This window comes from Martes martes, assembly GCF_963455335.1.
Source record: "Martes martes genome assembly, chromosome: 14".
In the NCBI taxonomy this organism is placed as follows: Eukaryota; Metazoa; Chordata; class Mammalia; order Carnivora; family Mustelidae; genus Martes; species Martes martes.
Window position 1 is genome coordinate 65,702,256 of NC_137902.1, and position 20,151 is coordinate 65,722,406.

Consider the following 20,151-nt stretch of genomic DNA (forward strand, 5'->3'; position numbering starts at 1 on the left):
ATTAAACTATTAGCTGACTTTTTTTAGCAGAAAATTTTCAAACCAGAAGTAGCATGATTTATTCGAAGTCCTGAAAGATTAAAAACTTCCAACCAATAATACTCTATCCAGCAAGTTATCATTTAGAATTCAAGATATAGATTTTCCCAAACAAAAGCTGAAGGAGTTCACCACCAGGAAATTGGCCTTACAAGAAATATTACATGGACTTTTTTTAAGCTGAAAAAAAAGGTCACTAGTAATAAAAAAACATATGAAAGTATAAATCTCACTGGAAAGGTAATTAAATATATAGTTAAGATAGTGGGTCCATTACTTATAAATCTAGCATGAAAGTTAAAAGACAAAAGTAGTAAAACTACCCACTACAATAATTACTGAAGGAATATACAAAATAAAATGATGTAAAATGTGACATCAAAAACATAAAATATGAGTGGGAGAGTTAAAATGTGGAACTTAAATATGTGTTCAAATCAAATTGTTATCAAAACATATGGTTATACATTTAAGTTGCTATATGTAAGCCTCAGGGTGGTCACAAAGCAAAAATCTGTATTAGACACCAAAAAGATACAGGGAAAGTTATCTAAGCATACCACTAAACAAAGACATGAAACCATAAAGGAAGAGACCAAGAGAAGAAAGAACAGAGAGAACTATAAAACATGCAGAAGACAATTAACAAAATGGCAAAAAGTATGTATTATCAATAATGACTCTAAATGTAAATAGACTAAATTTTCCTATCAAAAGATAAAGAATGACTGAAATGATAAAAGAAACAAAACTCATCTGTATGCAGTCTACTAGAGACTTACTTCAGATGTAAGACACCAACATACTCAGATTTACAACTAGATACCACCCACACCCAAATAAATAAACTGGAGGGCAATCCAAAGATGGGCAGAACAAACTATACAACTAAATATAAGTAGACAACAATATAAGTAGTGATAAAAAAAAATATTTAAAGCAGCAAGACAAAAGAAGACAATAACTTAAAAAGGAAAACAAATAAGGCTAGCAGAAGATTTTTTGACAGAAACTTTCCAAGACTGAAGGGGAAAGTGAAAGGATGGAAAAAGATATCCCATGCAAATTGAAACCAAAACCTTAAGGTAACTATACTTAGATCAAACAAAATAGACTTCAAAAACTAGACTGTAATAGTAAATACACAAAGGTATTAATAATAATAAAGAGTTAAATCCAACAAGGGTATACAACATTTATAAATATTTATGCAACCAACATAGAAGCATCTAAATATATAAAGAAGACATCATCAGACGGCAATACAATAATAGTAGTGGGAGCAGGGGGGACCTGAGAGGCTCCAGTCTGTTAAGCTTCTGGCTCTTGAATTCAGCTCAGGTCATGGTCTCAGGGTGATGAAATCAAGTCCTGTGTGGGGTTCCATGTGGGGTGTGGAGCCTGCTTAAGGTTCGCTCCCTCATTCTTTCCATGCCCCTCCCCACTTGCATGCTCTCTCTCTCTCAAAAAAAAAATATTAAAAATATAATAGTAGAGGAATTTAATACCCCACTTATATCAATAGATAGATCACCCAGACAGAAAATCAATAAGGAAACACTGAGCTTAAACAACTGGTTAGACCAGGTGGACTTAACAGATGTTTTATATAAACATTCCATCTAAAAGCAACAGAATACACATTCTTCTGAAGTGCACATGGAATATTCTTCAGTATAGATCATATGTTAGGCCACAAAAAAAAGTCTTAATAAATTTAAGAGGACTTATATCATATCACATATCTTTTCTAACCACAATGATATGAAACTTGAAATCAATTACAAGAAGAAAACAGAGAAGTTCACAAAAATGTGGATATTAAACAACATGCTACTGAACTTCAGATGAAACAGAGAAAAAATCAAAATAGAAATAAAAAATACCTTGAGACAAAGGAAAATGGAAATATAACATACCCCAAACTAACAGGGTGCAGCAAAATCTTCCAAGAGGGAAGTTCACACTGATAAATGTCTATATCAATAAATAAGAGAAAATTCAAATAAATAACATAACGACTCAAAAAACTAGAAAAAGAAGAACATATTAAGACAAAAGTTAGGAGGAGGAAGGAAATAGGTTAGAGCAGGAATAAATAAAACAGAGAATAAAAAGAAATAGAAAGGATCCATGAAATGTAAAGCTGTTCGTTGATAAGTTAAACAAAACTGACAAATCTTTAGCTAGACTCACCAAGGGAAAAAAAAAGAGGACACAAAGCAGTAAAATCATGAATGAAAAAGGAGATGTTACAACTGATACCACAGAAAGAGAAAGGACTTTAAAAGACTATTGTGAAAATCATATGCCAACAAATTGGGACAGCCTAGAAGAAATGGATAAATTCCTAGAAACATGTAAACTTACCCACACTGAATCATGAGAAATAGAAAATCTGAACAGAGCAATTACTAGTAAGGAGACTGAATTAGTAACCAAAAACCTCCCAACAAACAAAAGTCCAGGACCAGAAGCTTCTCTGGTAAATTCTACTAAACATTCAAGGAAAAGTTAATACCAATTCTTTTCAAACCCTTCCAAAAAATAAGAAATAAGACTTACAAGCCCTCTTACAAGGCCTGAATTACTCTTATACCAGGACCAGGCAAACATGCCACAAGCAAAGGAAACTACATGCCAATATCCCTCATGAACATAGATGTGAAAACCCTCAACAGAATATTAACAAACCAAATTCAACAATACATTAAATAATCATATGCAGTGACTTAAGTGGGATTTAGTCCGAGGACTAAAGGGTGGTTCAACACCCACATATGAATTAATACGACATAGAATATTTGTAAAACAAATGATAAAAATCTTATAATCATCTCACAGACACAGAAAAAATATTTCACAAAGTGTAACATTCATTATGACAATATGCTCAATTAAGTGAAAATACAGGGACTGTATCTCAACATAATAAAGGCCATGTATGACAAACCTAGAGCTAACATCATACTCAACAGGGAAAAGACAAAAGCTTTTCCTCCAAAATTAGGAACAACAGAAGGATGCCTATCCTCACCATTTTTACTCAAAATAGTACTGGAAGGCCTATCAAGAGCAATTAGTCAAGAAAAAGAAATAAAAGACATCTAAACTGGAAAGGAAGAAGTAAAACTGTCACTATTTTCAGATGACATGACATTGAAAATGTTAGATTCCATTAAAAAACAGTTAGAACTAAATAAATTCAGTAAAGTTGCAGGATGCAAAATTGATATACAGAAATCTATTGCATTTCAACACCCTAGTAACAAGATAGCAGAAAGAGAAAAAAATTCAGAAACAATTGCATCAAAAAGAATAAAATACCTAGAAATAACTTAACCATGAAGGTAAAGTATCTTACGCTGAATTTTATAAAACATTAACGAAAGAAACAGAAGACACAAGTAAATGGAAAAATTTTCTATGCTCATGGAATGAAAGACTTAAAGTTGTTAAAATGTTTGTATTCCTCAAAGCAATCTGTAGGTTCAATGAATCCTTATCAAAATTCCAATGGCATTTTTACAGAAATAGAACAAATGATTCTTAAATTTGCATGGAACAAAAAGGATCCCAAATAACCAAAGCAGTCTTGATAAAGAGCAAAGCTGCAGGCATCACACTTCCTGATTTCAAACTATATTTCAAAGCTATAATCATCAAAACAATATGGTATTGGCACAAACACAGGCACATATATCAATAGAACAGAATAGAGAGCCTGGAAATAAACCCATATGTGGTCCATTAATTTGTGACAAAGGAGCCAAGACTATACAACAGGGAAAGGATAGCCTCTTTAATAAATGGCATTGGGGGGACACCTGGGTGGCTCAGTTGCTAAGCATCTGCCTTCAGCTCAGGTCATGATCCCAGGGTCCTGGGATCGAGCCCCATATCAGGCTCAGTCGGAAGCCTGCTTCTCTCTCTCCCACTCCCCCTGCTTGTGTTCCCTCTCTCGCTGCGTCTCTATCAAATAAATAAATAAAATCTTTAAAAATAAATAAACAAATAAATAAATGGCATTGGAAAAATTGGGATAGCCACATGCAAAATAACAAAACCAGATCATTATCTTACATCATACACAAAAATTAACTCAAAAGGATTAAATAATTGAATGTAAGACTTGAAACCACAAAACTCTAAAGAAAACATAGGCAGTAAACTTCTTGACATTGGTCTTGGCAAAGATTTTTTGCATTCGACACTAAAAGCAATGGCAACAAAAGCAAAAATAAACAAATGAGACTACATCAAACTAAAAAGTTTCTGCACAGCAAAGAAAATCCACCACAAAAACAGAACCTACTGAATGAAAGAAAATGTTTGCAAATCATGTATCTTATAAGGGGTTAATATTCAAAATACATAAAACCCACACCACTCAACAGCAAAACAAAAACAATCTGATTAAAACTAAGCAGAATATGTGAATAGACATTTTTCAAAAAAATATATTCAGGCAGCTAACAGACGTGAAAAGATGCTCAACATTACTAATCATCAGGGAAATGCAAATCAAATATAAAAAGATATTACTTCATGCTTGTTAAATGGCTATTATCAAAAAGACCAAAAATAACAAATGTTGGCAAGGATTTGGAGAAAAGGGAACCCTTGGCCACTGTTGGTGGGACTGTAAATTGGTGCACTCACTATGGAAAACAGTATGGAGTTCCCCCAAAAATTAAAAATAGAAGTACCATATGATCCAGCAATTTTACTTCTGGGAATTCATCTGAAGAAACAAAAACACTAATCCAAAAAGATATTGTGCCTCTATGTTCACTGCAGCATTATTTATGACAGCCAAGACATGGAGACAATCTAATGGATAAACAAAATGTGGTATATTTATGCAATATCATTAAGCCATAAAAAATTGAAATCTTGTCATTGGTGGCAACCTGGATGAACACTGAGGGCAATACTCAAAGTGAAGTGAGTCAGACAGAAAAAGACAAATGACTTAAATGCAGAATCTAAAAAAAAAACAAAAACAAAAAATGAGCTAATGGATACAGAGAGGAGATTAGTGGCTGTCTGAAGAAATGGGGTGGAGTGGGATGGGGGTGGCAAAATGGGTAAAGGGGATCAAAAAGTATAAATTTCCAGCTTAAAAAGAGTAAGTCATGAAATGGAATGTTCATCATGGTGATTATAGTTAATAATATTATACTGTATATTTGAAAGTAGCTAGGAATGTGGATCTTAAAATTTCTCATCAGGAGAAAAAAAGAGTATAACTATGTATGGTGATGGATGTTGACTGGATTTATTGTGGCCATGATTTTACAATATATACAAATATCAATTCATTACCTTGTCTACCTGAAACTAATACAATGTTGTCATTTATGCATCAATAAAAATATATTTAAGAAATTATTTTTAATGATAAGGTAGGGGTATATAATTTTGTGATATAACATAATATCCACCTTTGAATGTTGGTTGTATTCATTTATTACAGATACGCCATGTTGTATAAAGCAAGATGTGTTAAAATAGAATGAACAAAAATTTGTTGTTAAAAGTTTTGATCTGGTGTCCCTATATAAAAAAAATCCTAACTGTGTACATAAGTGCAGTCAATTCTTTAGAAATTATATACACATACTACCATACTATTATGTTAAAACATTATTGACTATGGAAAAAATAGAAACAAACTGATAAAATATGTAATATTTAAAAATAACTTATTTTTACTTATTACTAAGAGATATATATGAATATGTGCTCTTATGTTGAGAATCTCGGCTCATCATTTTATGCTATAGCAATTTAAACAACCAGCTCTAAATCTGATTTAGATATGGTTTAAAGAGTTGTCACCATTGGAAAATATATCACAAAAGAATGGGTACATCAGAATAGAGAAAGTACATCAATAGGCATCTTATGAAACAAATATATTTTTCATTTCTCAATTCCATATACCAATTATATAAAGGTACATCATGCACATTCATTATACATGACAGTTTGATATATCTAATATTAATCTATATATATAAAGATTAATCACTTATTTTTTTCTTATTTTAGCTGAGATAAAACTATTAATAGAAGTTCTATTACTTTCTTCCATGGCCTAACTGACTGTTCATACAAAATATACTGATGGTACTTACATAATACTTTTGAAAGTTCTTACATTGTAAATGTAAAGAATATAACTTCCCCATAAAAAGTAGTACAGTAATACAGAAAAATGAAAGTAAGCCATTTGCAGACCCTCTCAGTGACAATACAAGACAATAAAAGTCATTTTAAAAGCAAAGTAAATTCTGGGACTGAAATAAATTATCACATTTTATATTGTTGGTATAATAACATTACTCAATGCAAATGTTTTACAAAACTACTTGTTAATCTGACAAAAACTGTTCTGGGTAAAGTATTTTGCTCCTTTCTGTTTTCTTACACTACCACACTCAGCTTTCTTAAGAGTCATGTTTCACTTAACAACAGTGCTTTTCAGCAATGTCCATAATAGCCAATAGCCAAACTATGGAAAGAGCCTAGATGTCCATCAACAGAAGAGTGGATAAAAAAGATGGGATATATATATATATATATATATATATTTTTTTTTGATGGCTGCTGCAGCCATCAAAAAAAAAACCATGAAATCTTGCCATTTGTAACAATGTGGATGGAAGTAGAGGGTATTAATGCTAGGCGAAAAAAGTCAATCAGAGAATGACAATTATCATATGATCTCACTGCTATGAGAAATTTGAGAAACAAGACAGAGGATTGTAGGGGAAGGAAGAGAAAAATGAAACAAGACGAAACCAGAGAGGGAGACAAACCATAAGAGACTCAATCTCAGGAAACAAACTGAGGGTTGCTGGAGGGGAGGGTGGTGGGAGGGATGGGGTGCTTGGGTGATGGACATTGGGGAGGGTATGTGCTACAGTGAGCGCTGTGAATTGTGTAAGACTGATGATTCACAGAACTGTACCTCTGAAACAAATAATATATGTTAATAAAAAAACAGTGCTTTTAACATTTCATAAGAGTTCTGTGTGTTCAAAGAAAAGGAAAAAATTAAAGAAATGTTGATAGAAAGCTGGACAAGTTTGCAGACTCCTAGATAAATGATACAAGTGTGAGATTCTAAGAGTGCTTTTGAAACTTGTCAGCACAATTACAATTTAGCTACATTTCAAATGGCCTGTAAATAGATGGAAGCTAAAAATCTTTAAATTTTTAGTATCTAATATATACCTCCCCTCATAAAAATTTCATAGACAATTTTTAAGACACCATTATTTAAGACAATTTATTTGGTATTACATTTCACTGCCATTTTGCCTTTCTGTCAAATTCTTCTGCAGGAAACAATTAAGAGTATTATAGAAATGACAGAGAAACACTATGGTAGGGAAAATAATTATTCCCTGATTAATGTGTTTTGTAAGTTTATGTTTCATGTCAGGCTTTCTTAAAGGACAGAGTTAAAGTGCAATGAAAATAAGTAGATACACACATACATTATTTGTGCTAAGTAGCATCATGCATATATCCAGGGAAATATATTTAAGATTTTCATTAAAATATTAATACATTATAATGAAACCAAAAGGACTCTATATGTCAGAAAACTAAAATTGTAAAGTCTTAATATTACAGGCAGAAAATGAAAAAAAATTTCTTCAAATGATTATGAAGTACAGGACAACAGGCTCAAAGGAAAATAGGTTCAAACACTCAGCCTTGAAAAAGTTATGCTACAAAAACTGTATTTATTAAAAACAGAAGGTTTATCTAAGCTTAAACACAAAGAATCTGCAAAAAAACACCACACAAAAATTAAGTGTAAGTAAGACTATATCCTATTTAGGCTAGCCATTCAATAAAAACCCTAGAACACATTAAAATTAGTGGATTCAAATAAAAAGAAAATCTTGGAAATATACATTTACCATGAAAGCCTTAGAAATACCTTTGGTGAAGACTTTTTCTTTGGGCTACAATGTCATTATTCTTCTGCTAATTTGAATTCCAACAGTTCGTTTATTTTATCCACTGCAGACTATGTTGCCAAAGAGGAAAAAATTACTCTAGCATATTTCCACAGTAAACACAGATTATCATATACTTAATTCTCTCTCTAGTCAAAATAAGGGAGAGAAATCTATCAAGTACAGAGTTTAGGCCAATTGTATTTCTCCCATGTTAACTGCCTCAAATAACCACACCCAAGCCAAATTTGATTATATCAAAAGTAATTAATTTTCAAATACTCTTTTTAGACACCAAAAATAAAAGAGACCAGCATTCAAATTTACTTACTCTAATGAGCAGTTCAACAATTTGATATGGGTCTAAAGGACTGACTAGAGGATGAAGTAAAGAAAACCTAACAAAGGAGAAACAAAAACCCAGAAAACCATCTTTATCCTCAAACACTCTGCCTATGAGACGCAGATGGGACATTTCTAACAGTCTTCTGGTCATTTCCTTCTAGGTATTGCAAAGGCATCTGAAACCTAATTTGTCCAGAAAAAGGTTTTAATAGCTTATTATCAAGGCCACTCTTTCATATTCCCTCCAACCAACAAACTACTTTATTTACTGGTTTCAAAATACACCCAGTCCCCAAATTTGGCAAATCAAGCCATCAGTAACAACTCCTTTCTTGTATCTCTCACTTCAAGTTTAATCACAGCCAAGAGATTTTTATTTTAACTTTTTTCTGACATTTCTGACATTGCAACAAATATGTTAAATTTGTAAACTGTTACCAAAAAAACTGAAATAAAACATTGGTATATGTCTGAAAATAAGAGAATAAAAATTATCCACACATATAGTTGATTAATTCAAATGCTGAGATTATGTAAAATTTTTCCAATTTAAGTGCACAAGAATAGGAAAGTGTCTGGCTTCTCTACTTACTTTTGTAGAAGTTTTTCAAACAGATAAATTTAAGAATGATAAAGTAACACACAGTGGAGAAGAAAATTTTAATGTTTAAGTCAGTTTTTTAACTCATGATCAACTGATTGTCAGAAATATTGGATAACTATATTAAGGAAAGTAGAAAAAAATTTTTAAATTTCAGGAGTGGTAGCTCCTATGAAAGCTATTGCCAGCTTCATTAAGTAGTAATTGTTTACTAATAAGAATTGGACATTAAGCTATTTCAAAATAGTTTTAAGTAATCATATATAGACCATCATTTAAGTTGAAAGTTTTTTCCTAAGCTAATTATAATACCTGAATAGGAAATTTCAAAATTCATTTTTCATACCAAACTTAGGCAGCTATCCTTAAAAAAGATATAAATGCTCCAAAAGAAACAAGAAATACTTTATTAATTTAAAAACACTTTTTATGGGGCGCCTGGGTGGCTCAGTGGGTTAAAGCCTCTGCCTTCGGCTCAGGTCATGATCCCAGGGTCCTGGGATCAAGCTCCGCATTGGGCTCTCTGCTCAGCAGGGAGCCTGCTTCCTCCTCTCTCTCTCTGCCTGCCTCACACCCTACTTGTGATCTCTATCTGTCAAATAAATAAATAAAATCTTAAAAAAATAAATAAATAAAATAAAAACACTTTGATAAAGATTTAAAACAGAAATACCATATAATCCAATAATTCCACTACTGGGTATTTACCTAAAGAAAGTGAAAACACCTTGTCGAAGATGTGCATACATATGTTTACTGTACCATTATTTATAATAACCAAGATATGGAAGCAACCTAAGTGCCAACCAATAGATGAATGGGCAAACAAGATGTGATATATACATATGAATATTACTCAGCCATAAAAAAAGAATGAGCTCTTGCCATTTGCTACACCATGGATGGGCCTAGAGGATATAATGCTCAGTGAAATAAATCAGAGAAAGGCAAATATTATATGATTTTACCTACATGTGGAATTTAAAAAACAAAACAAAGGAGTAAACAAACAAAAAACAGAAACAGAACCATAAATACAGAGAACTTATGGTTGCCAGAGGGGAGGTGGAGATAGGAATGGGCAAAATGGGTAAGAGGAGTGGGAGGTACAGGTATCCATTTATGGAATGAAGAAGTCAAGGGGATGAAAGGTATGGCAAAAAGTATATAGTCAATAGTATTGTAATAGCATTGTATGGTCTGTGGTGAGCATAGCATAAAGTATAGAGTTTTGCAATCACTATGTTGTTCACCTAAACTACTGTAATAATGTATAACAGCTATATTTTAATAAAAAATGAAAAATAAACCTTTGATAAACATCTTTTAAATATAATGAGCAAACCAATTTGATTATCTAGCTCTTTAATAAGCTGAAGAAACTCAATTTGATAATACAGGCACAATGTACCAAGCTTATAAATACAGATAAATTGTCATTAATGAAACTGATCCTTAGAGTTAAGGATGCAAGTAAAATAAATTTAACTGTTCTGAAATTTTAAGATTTTTATTTATTTATTTGACAGACACAGATCACAAGTAGGCAGAGAAGCAGGCAGAGAGAGAGAGGAGGAAGCAGGCTCCCTGCTGAGCAGAGAGCGCGATGCAGGGCTCGATCCCAGGACCCTGGGATCACGACCTGAGCCAAAGGCACAGGCTTTAACCCACTGAGCCACCCAGGCGCCCCTGTTCTGAAATTTTAAGAGATCAGTGCAAAGGTATGAACTTAAAAAAAATGTACCAAAAATATCTCAGAGTATTACAAGACACATTATTTTCTCACTGAACAATGAAAAAATGAACTGACTGATGAACACAGTCCATCACCTCCCTCCAAAAGGAACACTTACTCTTTGATTCAACTTAAAAAAAACTTCCTATTTCTTTTTTTTTATTTCTATTTAAATCTGAATCAGTTTATTTGAAGAGTATCCTGAGAAAGCAAAATGAGCTTAAAAACATTAGCAATTATTACGATTTATTCGTGTGAACCAGAATTTCCTAGGCATAATTTAATAAAAATAAAATACAGAAATAAAGTGAATGTTGAGGCTGACAGAAAATAGTAACTTCCAAGTATAACTAATTTTAATTTCTCACTATTCTCATTGACTGACTTTATTGAAAAATATTATTCAGCTTGAAATTATAGGATAGATGTGCACTAACTAAAAGCTAATTTTACTTGTTAAGTTCTACAAAATGTTTTTAAAAAAGCGTTCTCTAAAAATTAGAAAGTTTCAAATCTACTAACAAGATTCCAAACTCCTAATCATGGCATAAACTATTTAGCCCTAACTAGTTTTCAGCTTATTTTCCCACAAGGAACATTTCTTTTTTCCATCAATACTAAATGCTATGTATTGCTAGAACATGCATGATTTTATGTCTTTATATATGCTCTTATCTCAACCAGAAATGCCCTTATCTCACTTCTCCTAGCAAATTTTTTTCTTTTAATAGACAGAAAATAATGTTGCTTGCTCCATAAAGCTATCTTGAGAGACTCAAGACAGAATTAACTTTGTCTTCTTCACTCTAATATTATCACGTTATTCTATTTATCTATTTAAATTTATTGTCTCTCTAAATGCCAGAAAATCCTTTAAATGCAATGATTCAAGTTACATTCATTCGTTTTTTTCCTGTTCTTAACACAGACCCTAAAGCTGGAATATTCACAAATAAATAGAAAAAATTATATACAAGTAAAATAACAAAAGAAAACAATCAAACTCAATAAGTTTAGTACCTAAAAATTAATCATTGAACAAGAATAGAATGGTACTATCTTCCAGTCATTAAATTCAAAGTGTGTTTATCTTTATCAAAGTGTTTTATTCAAAGTGTGGTCTACAAACTATTTACCAGGCTCTGATGAGATAAATATAAAAATTAGAATTAAGCATTTGGAAACTTTATTTGACAGAGATTTTCATGTTTGTTGAATCTTTTAGAATCTTTTAAATTTCATTTTTCTAATAATTCATTTTATTAGATTTTTGAAAGACGAATAAGACCTTGACTCTTAAAAACAAAAACAAAAACCTTGACTCTTTTTCAATGAGAATTTTCTTTTCAAGGAAGAATATGATGTATATGATGTATATAAATTGTTGTAATATGTATAATTATCCATATTTCTCAAAGTTCACATCATCATCTTTGACACTTTAAAACTTATCTATTGATAGAATTATAACTGTGCCTGGAAATGCTAATGCATAACTATTTCTTTCTAAAGTTATTTACATGAAAACAAATTTTAACTTAAAATCAGGGCTTGTTTCTTTCACTGCTCATTAGACCCAAAGGCATCTCTGACTGACTCTATACAGCTGTCTGCCTGACCTGCAGTATCTCAAAACCCCAGTAAAAACAGAATGTTTTTATATAAAAACAGAATGATTATACAATTTTTTTTCAGAAACTCTTCTTTCAGTATTTTCAAGATTAATTTATTAGTCTTTACTAACAAAGATTAATTTATTTTCTCAACCCTCTACATTAGGAGTTGGCAAATGTTTCCTGTAAAAGACCAGAAAATTAAATATTTTAAGGTTTGTAAGCTATATCGTCTACTGTCCATATGGTCTACTGTCACAGCTACTCAGCCTTTGCAAGAAAGCAAGAAAGCAGCTACAGACAATATATAAACGAATGGGCATGGGTCTGTTCCAATAAAATTTTACTTAGAAAAACTTGCAGTAGGTTTTCAATTTGGCCCAAGGACTGTAACTTGCTGATGCCTCTTCTATACCATAGGTATAACCTATCATTCAGTAATATTAAAAAAAACTGCTGCCATTCTTGATGTAGTGTTCCATGATTCATTGTTTGTGTATATGATGTGCTATGTGGTGACTAACATAACACAATAAAAAAATAAAATGATAAAGTGAAGCAGAAAAAAAAAACAGTTATTTGACAAAAGTTCAAAAAAACTGCCATTCTTGTTTGCATTTATCATCAGCTTTTAAAATTTTAAAGGCTGACAGATTCACCAACATTCAAGTTGATAAAACAAAATACTATTTTTCAGGAAAATCAAAGTAAGTATATTGAAAAAATTTTTGTGCTTTGTCTTTAACAGCTTATGTATAAGGAAGCTATAAACTTTTCATACTATTATTAGATAGCAACACTCCCACAGGCTATAGAAAACAAAAAGACAGATTTATTTACACTAGTTGCCACAACCACTACAACAAACAGCATATAGGCAAAAATCTCCATAGAAAAACCCTCTTTTTTTTAACGATCTAATCTTCATTATCAAAGTTGACCATTTTCCTTTTTAATTACCTTCTTTTTTTATTTATTTTTAAGGATTTTATTCATTTATTTGACAGAGATCACAAGTAGGCAGAGAGGCAGGCAGAGAGAGGAGGGGAGGCAGGCTCCCTGCTGAGCAGAGAGCAGGATGGGATGCAGGGCTCGATCCTGCACCCGGGGATCATGACCTGAGCTGAAGGCAGAGGCTTTAACCCATTGAGCCACCCAGGAGCCCCTAGAAAAACCCTTTTAAAATGAACTACAAACCTGGTGCAAATAGTTATAATACCACAAAAAAAGCTAACTATAATAAAATTCAGAGTTATGATTCTTTTTGTTCAACCCACATCTGTAACTTCAGATCCTGAGTAACTTCAAAATCCTGGTATCTTGTCTACCTTTTTTTTTTTAAACAAACCTGCAATGTAGATTTATTTCATCTTTAGAGTTCAAAGTTGGCCTTCTCCAGCATGTAATCACTCTTTCCTTTAAGGGGTGAGATACAGAGCTGATCAGAAGTCACTCTAAAACTGGAGTCAAACCCTAATCATCCCTTTTCCACTTAGTTTAGTATTCCCAGTGAAATATATAGTTCTATGAACAATTATCTTTATTATTCTAGAACTCCTTTCCCCGGAACATAAATTGCTAAATGTTTCCGTTTCCAAGGAAGTCTCTTACTGTTAGAGTCCAAATGTCTTAATATAAATGTTCTTTTTACTTTACTTATGTTTACCCAGACTTAAAATCCTAAAATTACTCTTTATCACTTTTTATATTGCTTGAAAATTCAATCACAAAGTTTATAATTATTTTTGGATTTCTTTTATACCCTTGCCACTCACTATCTTTCCATAAACAGAACATGCTGATACTGCCTATCTATTTTTTCCTATTAAAAACTCTTCAATGCTTCTATACGTTTCTACTAGAAGTCTTCCACAAATACTGATTTTACTTCTCAAATATATGTGTATAAAATAGAGCCTGCTTAAAAAGACAATTCAACCACTGTAATAATAGTAATAAAATATGTTAAAAGATATTAAAGAATAAGGCAAATGCTTTAAAAATAGTAAAAACAGCATTTTCATTTAAAATTACAATTTACATAAAGATTACATAAAAAGATTCTTACAGAGAAATTTAACAGAAGTGGAAAATAAACTCACGAAAGAGACAAATGTTGTAAGGAAAAACTAAAATGCATTTACCAGGGGCAGAGAAGGAAATCAGAAACGGGAAGGATTATCCTTACTGATATAGCAGCTGTTATTACTGAAGTCCTAGATAATATATAAAAATAATCTGTAAACTATACTCACATAAAGTTAAGGAAAGATCCAGACTGGGCCTAAATGAGGGGGAATATCAGAAATGAGAAACCAACTAAGTTAGAAGTTGTCTAGATAGTATTCTACAGAGTGAATTTCTGATTGGCTTACCTAGGCAACAAAGCAAGTTGCCAGTGCTACTACTTAAATCAGTTATTCTACCACTGGAGGGAGTCTGGTCACATATCCTTTGATGTGACTTACACTCTAACAACTTCATCTTCTCTGGAAATGAATTAGAACCCCTACCAAGAATATGAATTGGTTTAACATAATCTGATGACTTTAAAGCTTTTTGTTTGTTTCTTTTAATTTTTCTTTTATTTTTGTTGTGTTCCATACTCACTAAGTAAACATTTATAGCATCTCTACAGTCCTATCTGGGTCAAAGAAATGAATCTGGAGGTCACATGTGCTGGTACACATCTATCCTTGGGGAAAAAAAAATGATAAAGAAAAAAATGTTAAATCAAGAACAGAAGGTTCTGGTACAAATACCTACCCAAAGCAGATATCAAGGTCACACAGCACATGAAATGCAGCAAACAGCAGGTTTGAAGTAGAAGCTGAAAAGAGCTTTTAGGATTAAGGCTGACAAGGATATTAGTGATGGATAGATAAATATAAATAAAGGATAGAGTACTGTAACTGTGGTTTTAAAGTTAACTATTTTTTTAATTCAGAATTTACAGTTTCCACTGTCTACTCATGAAGTTGAAGTGACATTAAAAGGATTTATTAAGTAAACAAAATACAACTGAAATAAAAAACAAAGATCTAAACGTTGGACCAAAAAAAAAAAAAAAGAAAAAAAAGAAAAAACAGTAGTTGCACTCAAGATGTTATGTGGAGAATAATAGTCCATTTACAATAATAATTGTTATAAACAGTCCATTTAAATAGTAATCATTTTATGTCAAGAATTATAAGAAATGATAGAAAATACTCCATGTAATTATTTTAAAAATCCTACAGGATTGACATTATGCCCATTTTACATGAGAAAGCTTAAAACTAAAGACAGGTTAAGTAATTTGCTTAATGTAATGTATCTATCAAGCGCCAATATTCTGTCAGAGGTGTCTGATTCTAAAATGCTATTGCCACTATCATATGAATGTCAGTGAGAAGGAGCAATGACTACCGTGTTCTTGTACTATTAAAGGTAACAGTTATGGGTACTCTTCCCAGATGTCTGCTTCAGAAAATGTCATTAAGGATTATCTAATACAGCACTGTGCTAACTAGTAAACGTTCCTGTGTTATATTTCCAAAGTTAAAATTTGTTTAATTCATATATCAATAAGCATAAAAAAGTCATAACTGATTTATAATTTAAGTTGATATGATAAAGTCAAAATTAAAAGGAATTTATCTTTTTTTAAATATGTAAAAAAGAAAAAACCTTTTTTTCTTTTTCTTCATAAAACTATTGTTAGACACAAAGACATGGAAATCTGTCAGGTCTCTATGTAATTTCCTTAAAATGTATTTCCTTGCTGAATAATGTCATAAATTCCATAAACCGTATCTAGGCAGTCATAAAATGATCATGGAAATAATACTTGTTAAACGTAGGAAGCCTTGGGGTGGATTTAAGTGCTATACAACAAATTAATTTTTTATTTTCTTCCTTGCTATTATAACAAGAGTGCAGAGGACTTGGATGCAAATGTAAAACAACGTATACATAAATTTTTCCCGTTCAGCAAGGAAAGCTTTGAGATATTTTATATATATATAAAATATATATATATATATATGTATATATATATGTCTCTCTCTATATATATACACACGCACACATACACACAGGCTTCGAGATATGTACCCCTCTCTCTCTCTCTCCCCCCCATATATCTATATGATTTTAAGAAAAATGAAGAGAAGTAATGTAGAATGCTGTGTGTGGGATTGGGTACTGTTCTGTCTTGTCACAAGTTATTTACAGTCTGAAGTATCTATGTGAAGAAACAAACTGGAAATGGATTCCCATATTATCAATGCTTCCCAATGAGCAATTAATTATTTTTTTCCTTCAACTTCCTTGGAAAATCTACAGTTAAAATAGATCATATATGCAACTTGAGGATACTTCAACACAGCAGAGACGGAGGAACAGAAACACTCTCCTACTTGAAAAGAGATTACAGAAAGTACTAGATCTATAGCACATATTCAGAGGTTTCCTAATAGAAGTCTATCCAGAATCCTCATTTTGAACTACGAGTGACCTGTAGGCAGAGACCATATACTAGCAACTAAAGTGCACATGCCTAGGATAAAAGTACACATGAAATAACATGTGTGTAGAAGAACCCTCTTGATTAATTAAAAAACCCAATTATGTGACCACTTGGATTCTATTCCAAATTCTTCCAACTGTTAAATATTTGGAGAAACTATTAAAAAAGGAAACATTGTGAATTATTGCTAATTATGTAAATGGATTAATTTATAAGAAAATAACAAGTGGAAGAAAAAACATACAAAAGCCAAGGAAACATAAGAGAGGCATACAGTTTACCAGCAGCTATAACTCCTAATTGATGAAATATATAAAACATTATAAAATTAAAAACAGCTCTAAGTGGAGAGAGTAAAAGGAAACATATATTTAACAATAGTATTATATTTCCCATTCTATCTACTTCCAAGAAATTTGTGCTCATTTTTTTCCAATACCAGATTAATGGTAGAATACAGTAAAGAGCAAACAAAATAAATGTATTTCTATGACCATAAAATTATGAAAATTTAGCACTTTTTATGTACTCTAGCATATAACAGATCTTCTGCCACATCTTAATCTTTCTGTTATATATTTACAGAAGGAAAATAATGAGACTGAGAGGAAGTGAAGGGAGTAAATAATACCTAGCTGAATATTTCTCAATATAAGATTATGATAAATAAGGTCTGCTTGACAAACTTAATGCAACATTTTAAAATTGTTCTGCAAAAAAAATAAAAACTACATATTTTGGAATTGACATGTAGAGTCACAAAATAAAAAGTTAGACATTTATTAACATCTTTACACAAGCTATTCCTAATTTCTAATATTTTTAATAGAAGAGTTAGCTCTTTGTATTTGTTGATGTATTTTATAAAATGAAACCCTATTAATCTATGTTGAATCATTAGAAGTCTGCAAATAACTTATTTTCATGGGTACTACTAAGTGCCAGCACCCCCCTATTAAATGTTACATAATTTGTTCACTTTGCAGGATTCATAATGTGAAGTGAAACAACTAAAAAATATTCCCAAAATAAAATAGCTACTACTCTACAAGAAGAGACCACACAAATGAAGCACTAGTTTTTGTTACTGTTAATTCTGTAAACTTCATAAAAAAGAAAAAAAAAACTTTATTTCCCCTGGTATCTTTGAAAATGTGGTAAACGCAATTTTCAGTATTAAGATTATGGGGTTCTGAGGAGTAATAATGAATTGCAGTTATTTCCAATAACTACAGTAATAAGCTTTTGATAAATCCCTAAAGTAAATGAAAATGAAATCTACTTTTACTAGATTCTTGGTTTTCTGTCAAACCAATATAGGAAAATCAAAACATTTATAATGGTAACACCAGAAAAAATCATCTCACAAAAGCATAAACTAAAACCCATAAAATTTCATATGTGGTATATTAAAAATAATCTCTATAGTTTAATAATACAAATTTATATATGGAATACCAAAATGATTACTTTTTTTGGATGCTATAAATATGTGTACCTATTACTATGGTGACCTAAGGATAAAGGAATTATAAACAGCTTCTGCAAGAGTAGTTATTTATCAATACTATACCTTTTCCTTTACAGTGGCTTTGGCTTCAAAGGTCAATTATTCTGTGTCCTAAATTTATTAATAAACACGAATTCAGTGTTCAGATAACCTAAACTATACTATACAGCAACACCTAATCAAGTTATTTGAATGACTTTAGAAACAAGACCTCTGCTCCCTATTTGGATAACATAGTGATAAATTTTATGACCTTATTGTGAGCACACTAGTATTTCTACATAACCTTGGCTAAAAAATATTTTTAAATCATCGTCTCTATACACTGTTAATCACTGATTCCATTAATAGCCAAAAGTGTTCAGACTCATCCTGACAACAAGTAAATTGTTTTTCCTTTGTCAGATGTTCAATTTTATAATTATTTGGCCAATCAACTACTAATCAGAGACTCTTTTACAAATGAAGTTTTATTCTACCTCACTGAAATAGCACTGACTCTTGAACTACTCCATATAACACAGAAGCACTACAAGCTGCCCATATCGCACACAGTACTAGCTTATCTCTTTAACGCTCAAACCTGTGTTCGATCACTTCCTTCTTCAGGAGACTGCCAACTTTACCAATAGAATAAGCTATATAATATCAAGACACAATGGTGAGTACTCGCCACATATTCTGTACCACAGCAGATATATTAGGCCACTTCTTTACCGATTTTTGGCAGTTTCTGAATCACAGCCCCAAGCCACGAAGCTTGTGGCTGTCCTTGGTGCTGAAACGCACTCTTTCCCCACCCCCCCCGCGCCCCTTCACTGAAAAACCGTCATTCCCCCCATTTGAGAGCATAAAAAGACTAATGAATTTGGGGGGGGTCTGAAGAGGGAAGGTTTAAAAAAGGAAATGATAAGTTTCTGGCCTGAGAATGCTAACTAGCGTGCGCGGGTGGAGAGGGGAAAGAAGGGGTACTAAAAGCACCCGGAGGGCATTTCCCCGTAGGTTTGGGTAGACCCTGGAAACCCGGACTGCGGCACGATCGGAAACGCCTCGTCCCGGGCAGAAGCGGCAGGCGGGAACGGCGCCCTCGCCCGGGCAGCTCCTCTGAGCGGGACCAGGCGGCGAGGACGCCCAGGGGCGCCGCGGCCAGAGACTAACGTGACTTTCCGCGCCAACGAGCGAGCCCTGGGGTCCTTTTGTTTCTAGCGTCTGAGGGGAGGGCGGATGAGCGGAGAGGAGCCCACCTGTATTTATTTGGAAGGGGGGACAACAAAAGACCCTGATGCCCCGGCGAGCAGGGTCGGCAGAGTCCAGGCGGCCGCGGCGCCTGGCCGCGGGCTCGGCCCCTTTCCTCACAGCCCCCGTCGCTCTTACCGTCCCGGTCGCACAGCTGAATGGCCTCCAGGCTGAGGTTTTTGATCACCTCCTCACAGGGGCTGGTGGGGCTGTTGAGGGTATGATCCAGGCGCGGCACCTCCATTCTTCCAACTCCCTTCTTAAACCCGCCTGCTTCGTATCCAGGCTCTTGGGGTGGACGGGGTGGGAGAGAAGGGCGGGAAAGGGTAGGGAGTGGCGGAAGGAGGGGGAGGAGGCCTGGGAGGCGGCTCCGAGGGGCCGAGGCTGAGCCTCCGGGCTAGAGAGCCTAGGCCGAGGGGACGGCCGAGGCAGGAGCTGCGGGGAGTGTGAGGCTCAGAGAGACCGAGAGGGGACCCGACGCGAGAGCGGGAGGCGCGCGCTCCCAGCGGGGAGGGGACGCGTCGCGCGGGGAACGTGAGGGAAAAGGCTCGGCGCGCGCACGCGCGCGAGAGGACGCGCC

At 33.4% G+C, this 20,151-nt stretch overlaps 1 protein-coding gene across 1 annotated transcript in view; it reads right to left on the minus strand.

The window, feature by feature from the left end:
* PHYHIPL (phytanoyl-CoA 2-hydroxylase interacting protein like) overlaps positions 1-19,914 on the minus strand; it is an 81,757-nt gene extending 61,843 nt beyond the window's left edge. Inside the window, exon 1 of the mRNA XM_080823162.1 lies at positions 19,710-19,914. Within this exon, the coding sequence (XP_080679288.1) occupies positions 19,710-19,815 (106 nt within the window). The 5' untranslated portion in view covers positions 19,816-19,914. The remainder of the gene's footprint in view (positions 1-19,709) is intronic.
* Between the last annotated feature and the right edge of the window lie 237 nt (positions 19,915-20,151).